The following is a 25,729-nucleotide window of genomic DNA, read 5'->3' on the forward strand; positions in this document are numbered from 1 at the left end:
CTGGGATATGTTGAAGTGTAGACACATTATCTGCATTGTGAGGGAGCATCAGTTACGGCACTACGGGCATATGGTGCGATTCCCTGAGGGTGATCTGCCTCGCACGATCATTACTTTTCAGGACGCCGGTGGCTGGACCAGGCCAAGGGGACACCCACGTAACACCTGGCTGCAGCAGATAGATAGCCATTTCTGGAAGGTGTGACTGGACCATGTGTATGTCCGTGGGGCTGCCAACCAGGATCCCGAGTTGTTTCGTCGTTTGGTGGGTGTGGCAATGCACAGTACCAGTGCATGCTGTCTAACCTGACCTGACCTGACCTAGCATCCATCTGTGCTCTTTTGGCCTTGTTGCAGAACATAATTTGAAATAATAGCTGGAACCCAATATACTAATTCCTAATTTTATTATATACTATACTAATTCTCATAATTTTGGATATTTCAGTTACAGTATATCTTCCATTAATTTATGTTTAGGTTCAGCTCCTTCAGTCTTTCTTCACATTCAAATTTATTGTCAATTGCACTTAGCACATAATGTGCACAGTACAATGAAATTCTCCTTAAAACAGCTGACAGTACCACGGTGACAAACTGTATTAACACGCACATGCAAAAGTATGCAGCACATATACTGTATATCTATACATGTATTTGCTACATATATATACATATACATATATATATACAATATACATATATACATACTGTATATATACAGTGTCACAGATGGCTGGGGGGGCGACCTGGCCGGGATGCCCAGGAGAACCGGAGTAGGGCTTATGCCTCACCCAGACCATGTGGGGGCGACCACCCTGGTGCCTATAGGCACCCCAATGCCTGTGGAGCCCTGGACCTCAGCACTTCCGCCACACCCGGAAGTGCTGGAGGGAAGAGGTGCAGGGACACCCGTAGTGCTTCCGGAGATGCAGCCAGCACTTCCGCCACACTGGGGAGTGCTGGTGGAAGATTGCCGGGAAGCACCTGGAGCACATCTGGGTGTGTATAAAAGGGGCCGCCTCCCTTCATACGATGACTTGAGTTGGGTGGAAGAGGATGACGTCTGGGAGGAGGCAAAGAGGCGGCCTGAAGGAAGAAGGCATTAGTTTGGTGGCCTGAACTTTTGGGGACTTTGGGGTTGTGTGGCACTGTAATTATGTTCAATAAACGTGTGTTGGGTGACATTGACATGTCCACCTGTTTGTGTCCGGTTCGGCTTCCACAATATATATACAGTATATATATATATAAATGTCTACTCGTGGAAGTGTGTGTGTCTGACCGGCTCAGAAGTGAGAGGTGGAGTCGGGCTAAGGGCTCCACCTCCAAGGAAACAGAAAACTCTCTTAGCCACTAATAACTCAAGCATGGCCAGAACGTCAGCAAATGAAACCTCAGAAGAAAGACAAAGTCACTTAGTCACTAACATCAGCAAAATTGTATCCCTTTTACTTTTCCTCCCGCTGCTATTGCACAAGCACGTCAGCAAAACAAATCCTTCTAGGAGAGAGATGCCCAGAGTAGTTCCTTTCAATTACCTGACATCTCTACATTTCAGTTTTTTTTTCTGACGATTTCAATAGTTTCTAGGACCCCGGACTTTTTGCAGCACAGGCTTACACAATAGTATATAATAATATATATTAAGATTTGCCATTCAGTAACCATATGACTTGTGCATAGAAACAATCCTTGAATCTACTGGAGCAGGTACAAATGGTCTTATTCCATTTGTCAGAAGACAGGAGTGAGAAGGGTAACTGTGCAGGATGGCTGAAGTCTTTTTTTAATATTGTTTGCCTTTCCTTTTCTTTCTGTTTGCCAGTGAGCGTTGTATACTGTATGTCTTAAACAGAAGGTAGTTGGGTGCCAGTCATATTCTCTGCTGCCTTCACCACTGTCTTCAGTGCTCTATGACCCTGAGCCAAGCAGGTGTCATATCAGGATATGATGCACCTAGTGAGGACAGATTGCACTGTGCACCTGTAGAAGTTTGTGAGAACAGATGGAGAAATGAGAGTTTTGTTGAGACAGCTGTGGAAGTAAAGTCATTGGGGAGTCTTTTTGCCAAGAAGTGAAACATGTTTGTGCCCACTTCACTTCATCAGTGATAGTCACTCCAGGAAATTCAAAGCTGCTTACCTTCTCTATAGCATTCCCTCTAATGTGAATTTCCCCTTGGGATTAATAAAGTATCTATCTATCTATCTATCTATCTATCTATCTATCTATCTATCTATCTATCTATCTATCTATCTATCTATCTATCTATCTATCTATCTATCTATCTAATGTGGATTACAGTATGGTCTGCCTTTTGCTCCCTGATGTCACTGACTAGCTCTTTGATTTTTCTGACATTAAGAACCATAGTGTTGTCCTGGCACCTCTGAGTCAGCAGGTAGACCTCTGCTTTGTAAACCCTCTTATCATGGCTCATGCCCACCAGTTTTGGAATCAGTCTCTTCATTTTGGCGCTGCAAAGCTTTTTTTGTAATACAAAGACAAATAATGCACACAGTACTCCAAGTGAGACCTCACTGGTGAGTTACTTATTGCAGCATAGGCATAACCTCCCTTGACTTGAACTCTAAATTTTGTGCTATGTAACCTAACATCTCATCACGTTGCTTTACACAGCATCTTTACACAGTATGGATTTGGTCAGTGATTTTTGTTTAATTAGAGAGACTAGTCATGTAATGCATAGGTGCTGTATATGCAGTATGTGTATGTTGTATATTTTTATTAGATATGAATTCTTTAAAATTAAAAGTAGAAATATCCTGAATTGGCTAGTATTAATGAATTGTTTGGAAAATGGTAGTTATCACAAGGTCTTTTTCAGTTGGTGATATCAATCACACCTATCTACCCTGAAATGTTTTTCCAAGTTCAGGGGGTAGAGATTGACAAGCTTTTTTACATTGAATGGCATTTTCTTGTCAAACCTTTTCTAAATTCTGCTTTTTTGAAGACAGACCACATGTCTAATTATTTATTAATCTCTTCTTTCTTGCAACTTTTTATTTAAATATTAAAATAAATAGTGGATACTCTGGGCCATATTTTCAGTTTGCATTTTATCATATTTTTCCACTTTACTTTACTTTACTTGTATTTATATAGCAGTGAAGTATTTCAGCAATGACCTGATGGCTTGTGTCTTATGGAACTAGAGGACTATACTATAATGTATGTATGATGATTGTTGAAAGTCATGAATTGATAAATGCTGCAGAAATATGGTGGCTCTCAGTGTGACCCTGAGTGAGTTAAATAACCTTCAGCTATTGCACAATGTGCTTGTAATGTGGAAATAATTTGTATAAAATTGTTAACTAACTGTTTAGATGATAAAGTTATTTAGAACAAGAAACAGTAGTTACTGTGGTTATGTAGTGTACTGCTATGTATACCGTATGTTTATGTATTTATTAAAAAGTGACTAAAAACTAAAAGCAAAAAACCTGCACAGTGTTACGGTTTAGTCATGTGTAGGCTAAATAACTTGCGTAGATTAGCTCATAGGCATAATTTTGCCCTGAGATATTAACTAAATCTTTAATACTGATATTCTTTACAATTACACTAATTACTTTTGGTCATTTTCAAAAATATGTATCTATTACATCCAAATACATATGTCTGTAAATAATTTTAAACAGCTTCATATGTACTGAAATTTCATAATTTTCCAGTAAGGCATAAATGATGGTGTAATGTTCACCAATGCAACGGTTACAGTTCAAGGAGGTCAAACTCTTTTCTGATCAATTGTGTGCAGAATCTGAACATTCACCATTTTGGGATTTCTGTGCATAGTCTAGTTTCCTCTCACATCCCAAAATTTCATTTTAGATTAATCTGATGAATCTAAATTTGCAGTAGTATAGTACAGTGTTGGACACCTCTTTGTGCACCATTCTGCTGGGACAGACTTTGATATTACACAAACCTTATGTGTAAACAGCAGAATTAGGAAATAAAAAGTAGTTTCACATTCATCTATTATCAGTCCTGCTTAATCTAATACAGGGTCACGGAGGTCTAAGAACATTTTAGCCATGGCTGGAATCCGCCTTCTAAGGAATGCTGGCCCATTACTGGCACTGTCATGCCAGTCAATGCATCTGCATTTACTTACACGTGGCCTGTCACAAGTTAGCCTAACATGCACATCTGTGGAATGAAGAAGGAAACAGGGCGGAACTTGATTGGGTCTGAGCTCAAAATCAGGAACATGGAGCTATGAGGCAGTAGGGCTAACCAGTGCACCATCATATGGGATATTTGTCTTACAAATAGAAAGCTATAAAAGCTTTGAAACCAGTCAGTAAAAGCTATACCTTACACAAAAAATAACATAAATTCAGTATATAAGTCTTTCAACCAACACTCACTTTTTCTTCAGGTTAGCAAATGGAGAAAAACAGTTTAAAGCTACATAGGAGGGTATGTGATGAAATGCCAACAGCTTGGTCAAATAACCTCTCCTGGAATGATTGTAAATTTGGCTGAATACTGAATATGTTAGTTTTTGATATTTTTTATCAAATATTTTCAATTTGCGTGCATTCGTGTAATATTTCTTTGCTTATATTGTGTGTGTCTTTATATTCAGGAAACCATCTGGCTTGTCACCAAGTATATGTAAGCAAAGAATATTAAACTGATTAACAATGTCAAACTCTTGTCAATGTAATATAAATAATATGGGACATTGTTGGTTCATTTCAATTAAGAAATTATTGGAGATCCAACTGCTAATAGTGTCTCTGAGTAAGGCTTCTAACCATATTTTTCATTTTTCAGGTACCTCAAGTTCTCCAATTTACAAATAGTGAGGGTGTCATTAGTGACATTTTCTTAACTACTGTATATGGAAGAAAAAAAAGATTTTTTTAAAAGTTTTGAATCTTCTTATTTATAAAAACAGGTAGCTGATCTGTATGACTGTCTTTGCTCTTTTTGTAGGCTTGTGATAAACAGATGTCTGGAAAGTGTACCACAGGATGCAGCCATGGTAGTGCCAGTTTCAAGGTAACAGAACTTCTCATGAACTTGACCATTTAATATTGTATTATAGTTTACTATGCTAAATAAAACGATTTGTGAGGCATGCTGTGGGTGGTTGTTTACAATAAAGGTTAATTGTTTGACTGGTTGTGTACAGCAGGCATGTCAAACTCGCTACCATTGGTGAGCCGCTTCGACTGCCATACTATTATACAAAGTTACTGTAGCGTTCTTTCAAATACTGAAAACTTTAAAAATGTAACACTTAAAGTTTAAAGTTTAAAGAAAAGCAATTTATTTCCATACAATAGCATACAATAAGAGTCTTAGCCTCTTAGCTAGGTCCTTATATAGGAGTCTTACAGTCTGAGATCTATTTCTTTTGTACAGACACTTGGCATCTCTTGTTAGTAACCAGTTTGTCAATATCAGGCTTGAAATCTTGTGCAGCTGCAACTTTTTTGAGAGATGAAAGGTGCTCGACAGTAAGTCTTGAATGATGTGGGGTTTTGGTAGCTTTCATTAACGAAAGCAATTGTTCACAAAGGTAAGTGCTTCCGAACATAGACAGTACTCTCAATGCCAACTTACGGATCTGCACATATGCGGGTGGCAGGTAAGCACACAAGCCTGGCACACCAACTTCGTTGTATTTTGCCTTCAGAATAGAATCTGACTGCAGTTCAGTCAATTCCATTTGGATATTCTCAGGCGCATTCTCAACATTGTAAGAATATAGTGACATAAACAGAGCAAAGTCCTGTTCGTGTGAACTGAAATCACGAAAATGCTCACTGAACTCATTGCTCAGTAATTAAAATTGGAAAACAAATCCTCCAAAAATCAAATTTTATTTTACTAAGTTTACTTCAAAGTTTATATTGTAAAATAAGCCGATATGCAAAAAGCCACCTGACCTACACTAATTTTACAAACTCTAAATCACAAAAATATGTTATTAAACAACTCACCAACTTCTCGCATCCATTTCAGATCTTCAGCTGTAGGCTGCACTAACTGTTCATTACAATACTAGCACAAAATTACATAAAACTAGAGCAAGAAAACTTGAAAATATCCATCCATCCATCAATCCTCTTCTGCTCAAGCTGACATGCCCAGACTTCCCTCTCCCCCGCCACTTCTTCTAGTTCTTCCGGGAGAATCCCAAGGCATTCCCAGGCCAGCCAAGAGACATAGTCCCTCCAGTGTGTCCTGGATCTTCCCCGGGGCCTTCTCCCTGTTAGACATGCCAGGGAGGCGTCCAGGAGGCATCCTGATCAGATGCCTGAGCCACCTCATCTGACTCCTCTCGATTTGGAGGAGCAGCGGCTCTACTCTGAGTTCCTCCTGGATTACTGAGCTTCTCACTCTATCTTTAAGGGAAAGCCCAGACACCCTGCGGAGGAAACTCATTTCAGCCGTTTGTATTCGCGATCTTGTTCTTTCGGTCACTACCCTCAGCTCATGACCCTAGGTGAGGGTTAGGAGCGCAGATTGAATGATAAATTGAGAGCTTTGCCTTACGGCTCAGCTCCTTTTTCACCACGTCAGAGCAATGCAGAGCCCGCATCACTGCGGATGCCGCACCGATCTGCCTGTTGATCTCCTGCTCCATTACGTGAAAATATGCGAGCTATTACTACTCGTGATGGTCAGTTCTGCCCAGTGGCCAGTCATAGCAGCCCAGCCAGTAGTGTAGCCTGCCAGGTGCTAGCACTTCAGTTGCAAAATTGCGGCTCATTAATCTTGGTCAAGGTCCATTTTGGGGTTGCAGTGTCATGCCTAGGGTATCAAGGAGCTGACGCCGCAGCTTCAACTATACTAGCAGATGACGTTTCCGGTATCATCATGCCATGGGAAAACATGCTTTTGTCAGAAGGCGGAAGTAAGAAAAGTCAATAGTAACGCCGAAGATGCTGAATGACTCAATCACAAATGATAGTAATCATTTTGTACAAGTTTAGTGCTAACTAGGATCTGTCATGCAGGCCGCGGGCCGCGTTTGACATGCCTGTTGTACAGTATGCATTTGGGAATTTTAAAATATACTGTAAGTGTGCTGTTGCATACTTGTAATATAAATTTTGTAGTGGTACAATGATGCAGTGATTGGATAGGCTTCACATAGACCCACAAAACGTAATTTCCCAGACTTATCACTGTCTGCACATTTTCTTAGGGTACTCTTGCGAGACTTAACTGATAGTTCTGTTTGGATTAGGTGCAGTTTTCATACATATTGTGAGAAATCAGGAGCAAGGCATTTGATTGGAGATAGTTCAAGTCCTAACTTATAGTGGCAGCTACAATGAACCGTGGCCATAAAATACTTGGTACTGGTTATGTTGTTAACCTAGGACCCATTTCTAATAGCCAACAGTGAAGGAAGCTCTTATGTTAAAAAAAGAAGCCACCTGCTCAGTTTTAACTACATTGTTTCTGGACTTGACCAAGAGGTACTAGGAAGCCAAAAAGGCTACAGCAGTAGTAGTCACTGTAAAGGTGCAGGTGAGCAAGTAGTTTGGTCCAGCAATGGATATTCACTTTCTGGTAATTTCATAGAGGTTCTGGTAAGATGTGTGACAACTCAGGACTAATAGGTAGATCATTGTCCATTGTTCTCAGCAAGGCAGGGAAATATTGACCCTGGCCCAATGCTGTGATTATCCAGCCACCAAATACCAGCCTCCCAAAATTTAGGCCCAGGCTTGCTCAGGCCTACTGTTCAAAATAGGGTTTCTCTCAAACTGAGCAGGCTGCAGCCTATACAGACATAAAAGGGGAAAGGCCAGCAACAAAATAATTCTCATAATCCTTAGTATTAAGAGACAGACAAACACGAAAAACTATATCTCTTTAAAATCATGAATATTTATTAGCTAAGTAAAATACATTTACAGTACAAAGAAAAATAGCAAAATTGGTGTGCCTAAAAGGCAACCCAGAGCAAAACATAAATATTCCATAGTCTAGAAATCAGAATGCTTAAGAAGGAATAAGAAAAAGTCATAAGAAATAGAAAAATGAGAAAAGTCTCACAAATAACACACTTCCACAAACAACTCACAATTCTGATCTGGAAGACCTAACCCCTATACCTAAGATAGAGTCCAGTCTTGTAGCTGTATGTCATGGTTTTCCAGCCCCTTGAAGCTCTATCTTAAGGGGACAAGGTACCACAATGAACACCATTAACAATGAAAATGCATAAATACAGTGCATCCGGAAAGTATTCACAGCGCATCACTTTTTCCACATTTTGTTATGTTAACAGCCAAGCTAGCAAATGTGGTCTCATTAAATTAAAAACATGAGGAGTTATTTATAGGACACTAAGCTTTACATGCATCATAAGTAAACTAATATAAGCAAATATTAAGGAAAAGATTGAGCAACACCTGCCAAGAACAGGATCTGTATCAAGCACCTCAGAGTAGGAAAACTGTCTGACGCAAGTGAGTGACGCAAATCTGGTCTGATAATTAGGAGTAAGAGTAAAAGCATTTTATCATTTTTCTTAATTTGGGAAACTCTTCTTAACTTCACAAGGATCTGGGAGAGCTTGTGAGATGTACCTACCTGCTAGGAGCTCCGAAAAGATAGCATTCAGGCAGAGATCAGCAAACACATAGAAATGAGTAATAGTCATAACAAATATGTTACATGATTGCTTCATCTAAGTGGAGAAGCCATTCAATGTTGGCTGAAAAGAGGGTGCTGGTAATGTTAGTTGTAAGATGCAGCTTTGCAATATTGATGATTTAGATATGACACAACCAACTCTTTCTCGAATTATGCACCAATCTTTGAATGCCCTTACAATAGGTAATACACAGATTTATGCATTTCTCCACCACTCTACATTAAGCAATGGTAAAGCAAGGTACATGCAAATCAGCACACACGTAAAGATTGTTGCGGATGAGCAGGATCACAAACTCAACACACAGGTGGTCAGAGATGCAGATTGTATCATATGGTCAGATCATTACTCTGAAAACACGCAGGGCACGATGGCATTCCACAAACCCCTGTAACATTTATGTTACAGTTTACAAGCCTGGGATGGTTCAAGAAGGCAGGTGCAGACTCCTGGGGCATTGGATAAATACAGCCACGTAGAAAATAAGGTCAGATTATGGCAAGGCACATCACGGTACATTGGAATGGTGAACTTGAGTTATAGCCATAGCTAGGTTTAGTATAACTGTTACTTTACAATATGCTTCCCGTGGCCATAACAGTGGGAAGGTGATTCTTTTGAAAGTACGGTTGTGAATCATTCATTATTAAATAAACATGCTTGGTATCGAGATTCACTTTCATTCGGTGTGTGTTTCTCAGTCTTTCCATCTTGGTGCTTTTACAGTTTTATTTATAATACTGTTGGAAAGTGGCAACACTTATGTGTAGCTTAGCACAATTTCCTAACTTACAGTGTGTTCCTTCTTCTTTTAATATTATTATTATTATTATTATTATTATTATTATTATTATTATTATTATTATCATCATCATCATCATCTTTGTGATAAAACCTTAGTATTAGTACCAGAAAACTACAAAGCGCCATCATGATTTCCAAAGAATCTACAAAAGGTCATCATACAGTAAGTACTGCTTTGTGGCTTGCGCTGCTGTAAAATCGTGATGGCATTCATTCTCAAAAGTGAACTCTTAATCGTAGCTGGGAGTAAGACTAGGATGCTTCATCAATACTTCCTATGTCATTCTCTGAGGCAGGACAAATTCTTATCCTAGTCCTACTTTTTTTTATTTTATTGGAGAAAAATAACATTGCACACAATCAAGCCAAACTTAAGAAAACAGAATTTAACCCCCCACCTGAGAAAGAGGAGAGCCTACAGCATGGGCAAAAAAAATAATAATAATAGAATAACAGGGAAGGGAGAATATAAATGCTAATTTTGCTTATTCTAGAATTTTATTATTACTACTATTTTATTAATTAGATCTTGCCATATTTAAAAAAGTTTTGAACATATTTAAATTGTATAGAATCAGTTACCCAATGACTTATAAAAGGTGGGTCGGGATTCTTCCAGTTAAGAAAGATAAGTCTACGTGCTAGTAGTGTGGTAGAGGAAATTACAATCAAGTTGTCCTTACTTATTTTAAGTCCATCAGGGAATACACCAAACACAGCTGCTAATTGGTTTGGAGTGTTTGTGACACCAAGGCTGTCTGATAGGAATTCAAAGATTTTTGTCTTAAATGATGTTAATTTTGTGCACTCCCAATACCTGTGGTCCAGTGAGGCTGGAGCTAGATTGTAATGTTGGATCTTGCCCTAGAAATATATTGGACAATTTTAAACAAGATGATCGATTAAATATTTTAAGTTGAATGACTGAATGCTTTGTGCATGTGGAGCTAGAGTGTGTTCTATGCATGGCTGCCTTCCACTCTCTCTCTGAGATATTAAGAGAAAGGTCCTTTCCCCAACGTTCCCTAGAATCTTTAAGAGGGCAAGACTTTTAAGATGTTGTTGAGATGCTGTCTGAGTCTTCAATACTGATCAGTATTTCTTCTAAAATTGAAATGGGTGGGAGTTGTGGAAAATTGGGTACGTTCTTTATAGCAAAATGTCTAATTTGAAAAAAGTGTAAAAATTGTGATGCCAGGAAGATAAATTTGAAGTATAATTGTTCATATGATGCAAAAACATTATCTATATACAGTTCTCTAAGTGCTTTAATCCTGAACGTTTTCCAAAGATTAAATACTGTGAAGGACTGAGACAGTTGAAAAATGTAGTTATCATGTAGAGGTGCAACAGTTAGAAGCTTCTTTGCTTTGAAGTACATCCTGCATTGGTTCCTTGTTCTGAGTGATTGATGGACAATTGGGTTATTGGTATACAGTATTGACAATAATTAGTATTTACAGGGGCACGGAGCAGGACATATAAAGAAGTACAGCATTACTACTGCAGACCAGGCTTGTGTATATATATCAGTTTATGTCAATTTCCAGAACGTTATAGCTTGTATATTTGCCACCTAATAATAAAACTGAAAGTTAGGTAGTGCCATGCCACGCTCTGTTTTAGGTCTTTGTAGAGTCACCTTTTGAGTGTGAATTCCAGAAATATACTTTTGCCTAATTTCTTAAAGAATGATTTGTTAATGTGCATAGGGATGCTCTGAAACAGAAAAAAAAAACCTTGGGAAGGATGTTCATCTTGACAGTATTGATTCTCCCTGCTAATGTGAGATGGAGGGTAGATCATTTGTTCACATCTTGGTTAATTTCTTCCCAAGCTGATACCAAGATTGTTGTGCAAAAGGTCTTTATATTTACTTGTGATGTTTATGCCTAGATATCTAAACTGTTTTAATAAAATAAACTGATAGATGTCCAGTCTAGTATTATGTGCCCTGAAAAAAACACACTTTTTATTCAAATTGATTTTGAGGCCAGATATCTTTTGAAATTTTGCTAGTGCATAAAGGACTGTTGATATGGATGTTTGTGGGTTTGATATATACTATACTATATCATCTGCATATAGTGATATTTTCTGTTCAAGTCCTGCTCTGATAATCACCTTTGTCTCTAATACATTTTGAAAATGAATGGCCAATGGCTCAATGGTGATTGAAAAAAGCAATGGTGATACAGGGCACCCTTGTTGAGTGCCACATTCTAGTCTAAAGTAGTTTGAGATCATGTTGTTAATATACACATAGGCTTCTGTAATGGTATCAAGTAATTTTATCCATGCACATATATTTGGGCCAAGCCCAAATTTGTGCAATGTGATGAAAAGGTAGTCCATTCAGCTCTATCAAAGGCCGTTTCTGCATCCATAGCTAACAACATCTCTGGTGTGTTATATTCCATGGGTGAGTATATTACATGTGGCTGGACCAGGCCAATGGGATTCCCATGTAACACCTGGCTGTGGCAGATAGATGGACATTTCTGGGGGGAGGGACTGGACTGCGTGTCAGCCTGGATTTTTGCCAACTAGGATCCCAAACTGTTTCGGTGTGTGGTGGGTGTGGCAACGTGCTATACCAGTGCCTGTTCCCCAACCTGACCTGACCAGACCAAGACACTATATGACTATTTTAAAGGATATTGGAATCAGACTTTTGGCTAATTTTCTGCTTCTTTGGGAGAACTAAGGATATAGAATTATCCAACGACAATTACTTTCATTTTGGTTGGAAACAAGAGCCTAAATCTGATTTCAGCTTTGCGTAAGCACTGTTTAATGCTTTAAAATGCAGCTGGTTTAGCAGGTGTTGAAGGAAAGAAATCTGGGAAAGTACAAATAAAGTTGTTTTCAAATGCAATCCCCTCTTTCTGTCTGGGAATTGATATCAAATTTTTTAAACCCTTAGTTTTTAGAATCAGATAATCAAACTTCTATGTTTTGAGGTATTCGATGCACATATGTGATAAGCTGTTTATTGATTTAAGGTCCTCTCCTACTATTTTGGAAAATAGTTAATCTATGAATTTCACTGTATTTGGACTTTCATAGTTTTCAGGAAGTTCTTTGATTCTGATGTTGTATATCTATCTTCAGATGCAGCTAATTTATCACTCTATGCATTTGGATTCTACAGCAAATGCTTTTTTGTCAATGGCAGATGTCACTTATTCTACTTCTTCAATATGAGTTGTAAACATTTGCTTAACTTCTTCCAAATGAGCACCAAGTAGTCTGATTTTATTCTTAATATTGTTAATATTTTCCAGTATTTGTCAATTGTTGCTAGACTTTTTTTAAGTTTACAAGTAATATCTTAAATGTACCTCCTGGTCTTTAATATTCTGAAGCAGGTTGACTGTTCTGTTGTGTATTTGTGCTCTATCCTTCTTTATATCCTCCTTTATATCCACTTTAACATCATTTATTTTTACCCTGAGTACCATAATCAATAACTTCAGCTCAGCCAGCTCATTTCCATTTTCTCCGTTCTCCAAAGGCAGAGTTTTGTATCCTGTTAATGTTGATGCTGTTAACTCACAAGGGATGATGTTAGTAGTTGACAGCAGGGATAAAGTGGCCATGTGCAGCTCCAATATACTGCATGAGATCAGCGAGTTCTTATTGCTGCCTCACTCACAGCTTCGCTTCCACATTCACTGTCGGCTGGAGCAGATGCTGCATTGTGAGGTCCTGGCTGATTCATTCCTTCACCTTTCTCTTCCAGCTCAGTCTGTGACAAGCCATGTTGTAAACTTGAGACTGGCTTAGACTTTGATAAACCTTTAGCTACCTTTTCCTTCTCTTTCTGACCTCTTGGTCTCTGTGACAGTAGTAGAACCGTCACTGGATCTTTTGTCAGTGCGGGGATCTGGAAGAACCAGCAGCAGCCACTATTTAGCCAAATATAAAACAGTAAAGACTTGACAGGTGCAGTGCTGAAAGATTCGTAAAGTTAAATGAATCCCCATAAGACACTTAATGTTAGACCATCATTTTGGTAAATATATTTTTGATTTTAGATAACGCTTTCACTTATCGGCTTGGCGGAGTCCTCTTGTTTAATGGACTAGCTGCGTTAGTGGTCATTTGACGGGCAGTTTTCATTCTACGCGTGCATGGTTGCGTACTGCCTTTATGCTGCTAAAAGCCAGCAGGCAGCTGATTTCCTAGCAGTCAGGAGGAATGAAACAGGAAAGGGGGAAAGCAGTCACAGTGCGGGGATGGTAGTAGTTATACTCCACTTGTTCATGTATTTTATATCTTGTTGTTGTTTAAGAGTTTAGATGTAATCGCCGGGGATGTGTGAGATGTAAGATAGTGTATGTATAGAAATAAAGTGAGTGAATGGTAGGAGCCCATTGCCTTTAGGAGAGTGGGTAGGAAATACTTAACAGGCCTCAGTGCCATTAGTAGGGAGGGGAGTGTTGAGAATAGGTGTCGCTATTGTGCGTATTACAAAGGTTCATTTTTCCCCCCATACTGTAGGTTGTCTTAAAGGTATTCTTTCAACCTTTTTACGCCAGTGAGTCTCCTAGTTTTCGGGGAGAGCTTCAGCACTTGGGGAGCGATAGGTTTTGGCTGCTACAGAGCCACTGGATCAGTTATTCGACCTTTTTCTTTCTACCATTTTTCTTTTTGCCAGCTTTGGACTATGTGCATTTTATGAGCCCTTACCTATAAGTACTATGAATGAATGTTTTCAGTAATTTATTGAATTCATTCTGCTTGTTAGATGTGACTATCTTGTTTTGCTGGATTGTTACATTTTTTTGTGGATTTTTGTCTTTTATCTCACCAAATACTGGTTTATGATTTTCCTTACAATAAACATTGCTGACTTTGTTTTCAAGAGACTTTGTACTTTACCTGAGTTTTGGGGTACTTTGAACATCGTCTGGCTATGAACTACTAGTGGACACTGACCGATGACAGTGTATCATGACAGTCTCCTGTTCATGTTTTTAATATACTTGTAATTGATGCATCTCTGTCTATCTATCTATCTATCTATCTATCTATCTATCTATCTATCTATCTATCTATCTATCTATCTATCTATCTATCTATCTATCTATCTATCTATCTATCTATCTATATAGTGTCTTTCATATCTATGTATCTGGTCATTTCACATGCTCTTGTGGTCCTCTTCATAGTGTCAATGCAAATCAACGGTGTGTCTAGTACCAGACCCATAGGACAAATCAAGGCTGAAATGTATTATACCCTTTCTACCATGCTGCCAAATCTGATGTCAGCGTTCCCATTTCTACTATACTCCAAAACTTTGGTCCATGACATCCACAGTCACCTAATTGTTCCCATAACTTGCCCTATTAATGTAGAAAAGACAAGGTGCACCTGCCATCCAAATTTTATACTACACCTATCTCTAAATTGCCCAATCCTCTGCCAACGTGCCCAGTTCCCCATTCTACCAAAACCCACACCATTATGTTCACACCCCACCTCTGTAACCTTCCAATAATGTAGAATTCCATCTGTCCTAAAACAAATACCAATATTTATTTTTTTTATTTCTATAGCACATTTTCATACAAACAGTAGCTCAAAGTGCTTTACATAATAAAGAATAGAAAAATAAAAGACACAATAAGAAAACAAAAATCAACATTAATTAACATCGAATAAAAGTAAGATTCAATGGCCAGGGGGGACAGAAAATCTGTAGCATAAATCCAATCCAAATCTTATTCTGCCTCAGCTAATAGAGTCCTTGGCCATTTCCACTGTATTCCATAAGTCCACATCATACAATCACTAGTCCTCTAATTTTTTTCAAGTCTTGCATTCCAGTTTATCATTTACCACACCCACAGAGTCATTCCCACCTTAATTTTAATCTACACTTGTTATCAGCCTGCCCAGTCCAATGCAAGTTTGCCAGGCTCACCTGGGTAAAAATTCACATTGTTAGATGCACAGACCCCTACATCTTAAAACGCAGCTCCCCTCCCCAACCTGTCTTGTAGAACAATCACTGGATAAGTCCAACCTAAATCTAATTCTGCCTTTATGATCTATATTTCTCTGAATATAAATTTTGCCTTCCTTTCCTTCAGGCATGAAAATTTCTCAATTACTTTCTCATTATATTGAGTCATTTCACTAAGCCTGCCAAAAAATGTAGCATTGTGCTATTATCTACAGTGTTTCCCACCCATTTTTCTTTGGTGGCACACTTTTAGTAACTAAACACTTTTCAAGTCACATCACTATTTTACTAATCACAAACACATACAGTATATATTTTATACACATGCTCAACTGCCTGAAGGGGTGGGACTAACAAAGAAGCCATTAAAAAAGCAGCTCCTAGATCAGTGTTCACAAACACAGCACTTAGTGAGCACTTTGCTGGCCTCTCCCAGCTGCTTCGACCCTTAGCCTGCCCCTCTCTGCCTCAGAGGCAACTCATTTGCCCACTGTCCACTGGTCCTGGGAGACACACATGGGTAGATGGAGCCTAGCAGCCTGGAGAGGCGTTTGAAGTTTTCAAAGTGCTGTGCAACATAGCGATGGCGGAGCTGCTTTAATGCCAGCTCCACCAGATAGTCCTGTCCTCCTCAGACAGGTCTTGACCACCCAAGGAGGTTGTCCCTCTCAGGTTCAGACCAATGGGCTCTACACTATTATTTCCATGACTTTCATGCTGCTTGCATTTTTCAGAAAGGTATTTTAGGTGGGGTGGCATGGTGGTACAGTGGGTAGTGCTGCTGCCTCGCAGTTAGGAGACCCGGGTTCGCTTCCTGGGTCCTCCCTGCGTGGAGTTTGCATGTTCTCCCTGTGTCTGTGTGGGTTTCCTCTGGGTGCTCCAAAGACATGCAGGTTAGGTGCATTGGCGATTCTAAATTGCTGCTTGGTGTGTGTGTGCGCACCCTGTGGTGGGCTGGTGCCCTGCCGAGAGTTTGTTTCCTGCCTTGCACCCTGTGTTGGCTGGGATTGGCTCCAGCAGACCCCCGTGATGCTGTAGTTAGGATATAGCGGGTTGGATAATGGATGGATGGATATTTTAGGTCTCGTACCCCTGTTATTGTCCACAAAGCTTCAGTACCAACACTTTGAAACACCAAACAGGAAATGCAAAAAAAAAGGCATTACTTACACCACATCCAGTTAGCCAGTAAGCTCATCCTCGATCACTTTCCTGCTGCTGAATTCTTAAGTCAGGTCGGTACGGTGCAAGCTCCTACATCCTCATTTTTTCTTGAATTGAACAATTTATGAAGAGATGTTTCACTGAAGAAGTAATTCTTTAATTTCTGAAGTTTCTCTTAAAGTTGCCATCTCCCTAAAGCTGCACTGCTTAGGAGTGATACGCTTGATAAATACTGGCCCAGGAGTATTAGAAAACACTCAACATGGGTCCAGACGAGGATGGTTGTGTTTCAGTAATATGCTGGAATTCTGTGAGGAAGTAAAAAATTATATGATGAGTGATGCATAAATTATTTATCAGTATTTTCAGAAAGCTTTTTATCAAGTTTCACATGAGAAGCATGTAGTCAAAATAAAACAAATGGGATTTCAAGACACAAAATGTAGATGGGAGCAAAATTGTCTTAAAACATTGGAAGCATAGTGTTATGGCGAGAGGAATAGTGAATTAGGTGCTGTTAAAGGAGCTCTTTCTAATATATATATTAGATTTGAATTCTATATATGAAACTTGAACATACACCAAATGAGAATGACTGAGAAAACAATGGACTTGTCATTGTTTACATCCTCACAGTGTACAAAAGTGGGCTAATAGGATGTTAGTTTTCATAGTAAGATGTGTCTCCAACAAATCAAGACAGGATATTGGTAAACTATACATCACAGTTTTGAAATCTCTGAAAAATGTGTCCAGTTTTGGTTTCCATAATACCAAAAAGACATAGCAAAGGCTTGAGATATGTGAGAACAACAACTAGGCTGATTCCAGGACTGCAAGACATGAGCAATGAGAAAAGATGAAAAGAGTTGAACCCTGTCAGTTTAAGCAAATTGAGACTAAGAGGTGACATGATTGAAGTGTTAGTACAGCAGATCCCAGGCTGTTACTTTAACATAAATTATTCAACAAGAACATGGGGACACAGACGGAAAATTGGTTAAGTATCAAATTTACATGAATGTTACCATGTTTTTTCTTCATATGTTATCTTGTAGGAAGTGCTGGAAAGTATGGGGTTGCCATTTCATTTCGAAGTGCCATTTCATTACTGAGTGGGGTTGTGTTTGTATTCTTGGCAGGAAGTCAAATCTATTTAAAGAAGCTGTAAGACACAGCCAATGGTGTGTCATGTTCCCCTGCTATTACTGATATTGCAAAGACAGAATATCACACTTGAGGCTTGGTGACATCCAGCAACAGACAGACAACTTGCAGATGTTGTCTTGTTGACCTCATATGACTGGGGCCTCTGTTACACCTTTACTGTTTACAGCTGAACTCTCACTGTAAAGGTGAGGAAGGCACAGCTGCCCAACCTTAGGTATATACATATCCCAGCTTTTGTTCTTAATTAAGATTAATGGTAATTTTGGGATTCATGAATGGCTAGTGTAGTGCCCACATGTGACAGCTTACGGAGTGTTGGTGTAAAAGGGGTAATTAAGACTTCAAATGTAGTTATGGGCACAGCTTGTGCTGACGATGTCCCCAGGGGTCTATCACAGAAGTTCTATTGAGTAAGACAAACTGAAAAGAAATGCATGCTTGAAAAGAGAAATGAGGTCTGACATGTTCCACTTAACAAATATAACACTTACTAGGAGACGTCAATGGTAAGTGATTGAGAATTGGTGTTACGTTTTTGGAAATATTGTTGCTGTAAAGATTGCATATTAAGTAAATTTAAAAGGTTGCTAGCATAAGTGAGATACAGTATGTTATCATTTTTTCAGTATATTGCCATTGTGTCAAGCATTGCATACAAATTTTAAATAACTGCCAAAATGAATTCAACCAACTAAATTACAAATGCGCTTAATCACAAGACAGTAATGAACATTGTGTTGTTGTAAATAAAGTGCAGTCATTGCTATATCACATAACTAAGTACAACACAACAATTATTTACACATGTTCTTATGCAGAGATACTAGTGAATGAAGACATATTTTCATTGTGTGGATTTTTAAAACATTTAGGTTCTTTAGCCTTCATGTGTTTTTTTCTGCATCACTTTACCCATCATTAAAATTTTCTAAATTTAAAATTTCTGTAGACATTTTCTGTCAAATGCAAACATTATAGTGTGTACTGCAATAAGACGTATTTTATGGTGTTCTGGTAGTACAGTGCCCACTTTGCCAGTAATGTTGACAATTATAACTATTGCAATCCTAAAGATGCATCAGAGACACAAAAAATATTGGTGAGGGTGTGCATGTACTTAGCCTCATTGGCGTGAATCAGTAAAGAGGGGAGTAGCTAAAAAACAGCAAAAGTTAATTTTCCTGTTGATTTATGCATTGGTACCTTTTGGTGCATTTTCACACAGAAAATATGCAGACTGTCACTGCTGTTCTGTCGATTACCTGCATTATGAATATGCGGAAATATTCCATGTAAACACGTAAGTGTGAACACGACCTTAGTGCTTCTGACTCCGAGGTTTAGATCCCACACCCAGTCATTCTCTGTGCTTAGCCAACATGTTCTCCCTGTGTCTTTCCAAATCCATTAAGACATGTACAGTAGGAGAATTGGTGATTGTATATTGGCTCTATGTGAGTGTGTGCATAAGTGAAATCTTGTAATGTACCCTGTTTAAGGATGGTTCCTATGATGTGTTCAGTACTGCCAGATTAGGCTCTAGCAACCCACAACACTGAATTAGATTAAGCAGGTCTGAGAATATTAAGATTACATAATTTAGTAGTAGCCTTAATTTAACAAACATATACATTAGATACTAGGAACTCCTAACTATAACAATAAACAACAAAGCTAGCTGGAAGAATCTGTTTAATCATTCTTGTTATCTGGAAAAAAAAGTACAAAAAATAAAACATTAAGTTACCATTGAACTTTAATGTAATGAATTGTGTAACAATGCTCACTGTAAAGTTAATTTGCTCATTTGTTTATTTGATCACTTTTTCTGTTCTTATACGGCCAATGGCAGAAATAATAGGGAGTGAAAGCACCATTACAATAACAACAAAGAAGTAATTTGTCTCATAATTTATGGGAAATTGTGATGTGATTAAACATTTCCACAGCAGTATGTACCATCACACATAATACGGTATGTGAAAAAAAGTACTAAAAGGTTTCCATGTTTCGTTATTTTTCAGAAGGTGTTGAGTACAGTAATTGACAAATACTTGAGTTAATGAGAGATACAGATTATCAAGCGTAAAAATACTGGGACAGACTTAGTTGCTAATTACAGTGACTACCAAGGTGTGAGGAAATCTAGGCAACTTTTCAAGAGGGCTGATTGCATTGCAGAAGTTGTAGAAAGAGAGAGAATGACTGTTCAGTTTGCTGATGTTTCAAGTGAAACAGCAGTTATGGTGCAGTTTACATTGAAGTTGGCATAACATTGGTATACTGTATGGGGTAATGATGTCCTTATATTAATTACAGAAGCAAGAAGCAGAAGACAAGCAACTGTGGATTTCATGGCAAATATTTAAGGTGGGAGTAGGGATTTTATCAAGAATTTCACAGAGAGAGGTCAGATTGTTCTGCAGAAACTCCTTATTGCCCATTGTTACACTTTTACTGATAATTTAATAAAAAGAACACAAGACGTAGCTGTGACGATGCCGGTTTCCTTCAGACTCCCTTTTCCAACATGGGAGTCTGTAAAACCAACACTGTCGATAGTTATGACCAAGATGAGCTGACAAATGAGAACAATTCTCAAATGAAGCCAGGGGATAGTGTAACAAGTGCCAAGGTGCTTTTATTAAAACAAAACGTTGTGTCCATACAGAAAGTGCAGTGCTTCATAGTTCCAATAAATAAATCCATAAAAACAGTGAAAAATTGAGATAAAAAGCAATAAATAAATCCATTAAAATCCCAGATTAAAATCAAAAGTTAAAATGCAGTCTCTCTCATCACGATCTCAGCCCACCTCAGTCTCTCATTCTCCCCGGCTCACCCATTGCTCCCGTAGCCGGCGGAGACCCAACAGCAACGAGCTCCTTTCGGCCGACCTCTGTCTTCGCTGCCTCCAGGCATCATGGCCAGACCGTCCGAGGTCGGCTCTCCTCCCTTCTTCCTTTGTGCTCATGTAGTCGCTTCTCAGATCCATCGGGAGGACACCTGCCTTGCTCACCCCACTCCACCTGAACATTCAATGGGGTGGACTAGCCCCTAAAGCGCCACAGCCAAACGCTCCTTTCCAGGGCCCCAGCTCATGCTGTCTCCTCCTTCCAGGTGGCCAGATCATACCTTCCAGGACTGCCTTTCATGTCCTTTAACCTCTTCTTTTCTTCGTTTCCTCGATTCATCCCCCTCTTTTTATGCCTGCCAGTATATATACTCTCACATTTCCATGGCACAGCGCCTTAATCACAAGGTGCTGGAAGCCAATGAAGTAGTTGAGAATGATTGTACCCGCACGTGCAGGTGTGAACTCGCTCCAACTACCTCATTAACTCCCTGTGGCCGTGCAATCGCGCCCATGTAGAGTGACATGGCTCTATAGATTTAAAACTGGCCCTTTTTTTTTTAAGCCGTGGACCCGCTATACCACAGTAGCTACTAAACAGACAAAAAGATCTTTCAGTTGGGGGAGTTATTTTTCATCTTGTTCTTATCAAGCAAGCAAGTACATGCATGTCACATATCAGGCGCAATCCACTGGTCCAAATGTTCATTTTCCACAGTGAATGATTCTTTTGTCCCTGCTACAGAGCAGAGTGCTTTTTCAGGCAGGGTTAAGGTCTTCTGATTACCTTAGAGGTCATGTTTAAGTTAAATATCATATATATCCTTTGGGAAAGCTTTTCCAATCTTGTGGTGGTGAAATATTCCATGATAACAATACTCTTTTCCATAAGGCATATGGGGTTGATGAATGATTTGAATAGCATTACAATGTATACCATACACCATAATGATCCCAGACACCAGATCTTAATCCAACCTAGCATTTATGGGAGGGCATGAAGTAGCACTTGAAGAAATGTTTTATACCACCATCATCAAAGCTCCGAATGATACATTCTATGATAAGGGGAATTTAAGCAGTTCTAGATGCCCATGGTACATTTTTTTTATGAGTCACAGTATCTATATTATGTACCATATGGTTTATCTATTTATTCATTATCTGGTGTTCATCTAAAAAATCAGTTCAAAATAATGCTACCAATTTGCATAAAGTTGCAGAATTTCCATCTTTAAAAAAATATTGCTTGTGCAGTAATTGTTGTACATTTACAGAAAAGCTTATTCCCAGCTTCACTTCCTAACGTAACCTTTACTCGAATTTTGCAGGATATACATGGTCTTTGCCTGTCCTTGAAACACTTTTGTTTGTCATTTTACTAGAACACAGTCTTATCTCTGGTCTGATTAAACAAACCAGCCACTTTCAACAAAGTGCATTGCATTCATCTTGTACATTTTTGTGTTAAAAGATGCCAGCAGGTCTGCCCACTCTCTCACACTGTGTTTAACAGTGTAGAACAGTGTAGTGGTTAATGCTCCAATTCCTGCCTGTGACTCATTGTATGCTCTTGAGCAGGAGTCGACACCTGCCTGTGTTCCACTTCCATATCTTGCAAGACATCACTGTAACACACATATAATAATAATAATAATAATAATAATAATAATAATAATAATAATAATAATGTTGATATAAATTGGAGGTTTGTATGTTGATTAATCAATCCATCCATTCATTCACACATTTTCAAACATGTGTATTCTACTAAGTCACAGGTACCAGGGGTATATTCTGGTATCTGAGTACAATGCAATGATCAAACTAAGACTGCATTTCGGATCAGATCACTTAAGTACAGACACTCATGCTCACTCCAGATTTAGACTGCTACAACTGGTGTCCCTGGAAGAACCCCATTAGTTGCATGGTGGGAAACGCTGGATGCTACAGAAAATCATAAAAATCCTATTGACTCCCACACGGTAAAGTCCCTTACAAGGTCAATCTAATGATTTATAGAATCATGGTTTTCAAATAGATACATTTTCAGTTGTTAATTGAAGACACTGAATGATTTGGCTGTTCAGATGTTTATTTTCATTTATCACAAAAAGCACTTTATCACAGAGTGTAGTCCTTCTGTATTGGAGCCCTAATATTACAATCATTAACAGAGTAAAAGTCACATATGTTGAGAGTTGAGCAACAGGTTTTGGAAAGACATTTTCTAGCATCTGGCCTGGATTGTCGTGAACCTGTAGGTATGGGTGGCCATAAGTGGACTAGACTGGAGAATGGATACTGGGAGACTGACCACTCAGGCCTGTATCTATTTAAATCACATAAAACACATTTTTCCTTGATCACTATTGCTAGCACTTAGATCTAACACCTTGACAACCCGCGATACATAAGCCATATATACCCATATGTATTTCATACAGTAGGTCTAGAGCTAATTCATGAACAAATGAAGCAGAAATAAAAATTTAAATAGACCTCAACAATAGAGATATGCATTTTAGCCTAAATGTAGTTTCAAAATCACCAATATTATTATAATGTGATGCACCGTTAGGAAAATAGCACTAATGATTAGTCTTTTGTGTAAATGTAATCTACTATAATATAAAATTAATTCCATCTTAAATATATGAGCAAAAAAGTGAATTAGGGTGGCAAAAGAAGAATTACATAATAGTAATGAAAAAAGATCCAACTTGGCCATCTGTTGCTTTTAGGATAGATCCAACCTGAGTCATTTTGTTTATTGTTGTGTTTATTTCAAATATTTCTGTTCTGTTTCTCATGCTTAGTATTTTGTTTTTTAAAGTATGTTAGCTCTGCATTTGTTTAATAAGTGTGGCTCTATAGGGCTAAATAGTAAAAAGCTGTTTTCTCGATGAATAAAAGGAGACTCTGACACCCTTTTGAAAAATGGCTGGTGGTTGTTACAGCATGAAGAAATAATGTTTCCCTCCACACTAGCCTGGAGTTGTAAGAGCATGGATTCAACACAGTTCTGGGTACATTACTTAGGGGTTTTGGTATATTCTAGCTACATAATATCACTCAGTTCCTGTACATGCTTCAGCTATTCCTTTATGCTGAGAACGTCTCATTCCACATCAGCCACATAAATTAAGATAATACACATGATAATAATGACCCTGTATGCCTATAACTGGATGTACAATACGTACATAGTCAACTGACTGGTTAGTTTTGTCCTGGTCCTGTGGGTTACACTCTAACCTAGTTTCCAAACCTTTGGTTAAAACAGCATGCCAGCTTGGATTTAGGAATGTTTATCAATCCCGTATGTGGCCCGAGGACGATGTCCCTCTTGGTGAAAGTGCATTACGAGATACTTGTTAGGTTGTATGGAGTAAATAAATTGGCAGTTATTATAATGGAGCATTTTCTATGGAAAATCTGAAATGCGCACTGCAGAAAGAACAGGAATCACCATTTCACCTGCAGATTGACTGCCTAAAAAATAGCAATCCATTATTGGCAGACAAAATCAGTTTCAGGCCAGGATTTTAGTTGCCTGTTCAACAATCAGAGTATTCTGTTAGGAATTTGTCTCCTGCAATCGTTTCCAACAGGTAATAACTTTATAACTTTAATATACTTAGTTAGCATTGCTCCCAATCCTGCACTAGAAGGCAATGGAGAATATTACAATGAAAATGTTTACAAAAAAGTATGGAAAGAGAACATTAGTCTAACTTTTTATCATATTGATTTAGGTTGTATGATTTCGAGATTTTGTCAGTAAAAAAATTTTGAAAATGCCATGCTGTGTAAATAAGCTTTTGCTTTCAAGGGTTCTCCCTGTTAACCATGTGGGAGAACAAACTATCATGAATAACATGGAAAGGGAGTTAAAGGCTGCTCTCTCTTTATCTTCTCCTGTTGTGAGAGTTTGGTAATTACTGTGCCTTTAGTCATATATCATTTGGGATGACATGGTGGCACAGGGATTAGCGCTGGTGCTTTATAGATCAAGACACTTGACTTTGTATTGTGGCCTTTTCACTTTGTCCTAGTGAGTTTTTTTTTCTTTCTTTACTCTGGCTTCCATTCATATTCCAAAGATGAGCAGTTTAGAGTACTAGAGTCAAAAGTTGTTATTGGTGATTGTGTGTGTGAGTAAACCTTTCCAGGTTTGGTTTCTGCCTCATATTAATGATTTCAGAATAATCTCTAGCACTCTTTCAGCCTATAATGGAATAAGCAGAGTTGAAAATTAATTAATAGATTTATCATGCTGTTAGAAACAGAGTAACGGTAAGACAAAAAGCTTAGATAAGTTTAAGAACGTTCTTATTAAAAGTCCATGAGCTCTCAGGCTTGGGTACCAGTGCAGTATGGCATCCAAGTATGAATTTTAACATTTTTAAAATGTACCTTTTAACTTCTGGTTAGTTTCACCTCTTAGATATAGATATAACACAGAGATAATAAGTGATAAATTGATTATACTAGTAACACACAAAATGTTTTACTTATTTATGTCTCCATTGAAAACATTGATTCTACATTCACTGGTAGAAAAAGTATTTGAAACTACACATTTAGAAACTGGAGGCATTTCCTTTTATAGAAATGGCCTCTGACTGGCCATTCTGCTGTTGTTGTTCCTTGCCAGATGATCCATTATGTTATATGTAACCGGTTATAGACCTTAACAAACATCTGAATCAGCAGACATTGAAAAATCAGGCATTGAAATTTAGAACTGAAAATAAAACAAAAGTTATAAACTTATTTCTGCCTCTTTATGAATGCATTGAAAGTAGTTTAGGAAATTACAGGTATTTCCCAGTTTTTTTCCTTTTTCCTGATGATTTGTGGTAGGTATTAACCCATTTGCTTTTGAATAATTTTTTGCATGGTTACACCAAACTATACATTCATCCACTCTTCCACTGTTATCAAACTCACTTCATCAAATTGAGGTTTGTAGGGTCTTGAACCATTTTGCACAAGGTAAGAAACCAACCCTTGATGAGACTCCTATAAATAGCAGGGCACACTCATGGACACACACATTCACACTGGGTCAGTTTTCAGTTGG

General features: G+C 38.3%; 1 protein-coding gene across 4 annotated transcripts in view; it reads left to right on the forward strand.

Annotated features, from left to right (window-relative positions):
• Nucleotides 1-25,729, forward strand: part of bcat1 (branched chain amino-acid transaminase 1, cytosolic) — a 154,887-nt gene that overhangs the window by 12,302 nt on the left and 116,856 nt on the right. For 3 of the 4 annotated variants that reach the window (XM_039761578.1, XM_039761579.1, XM_039761577.1), the window contains exon 2: nucleotides 4,981-5,046. In XM_039761578.1, coding sequence (XP_039617512.1) covers nucleotides 4,981-5,046 — 66 coding nt within the window. Of the gene's footprint in view, nucleotides 1-4,980; nucleotides 5,047-24,233; nucleotides 24,255-25,729 lie in introns of those variants that run through there. The other variant, XM_039761580.1, reaches the window with a different exon arrangement.

Source organism: Polypterus senegalus, chromosome 8 (genome assembly GCF_016835505.1).
Source record: "Polypterus senegalus isolate Bchr_013 chromosome 8, ASM1683550v1, whole genome shotgun sequence".
In the NCBI taxonomy this organism is placed as follows: domain Eukaryota; kingdom Metazoa; phylum Chordata; class Cladistia; order Polypteriformes; family Polypteridae; genus Polypterus; species Polypterus senegalus.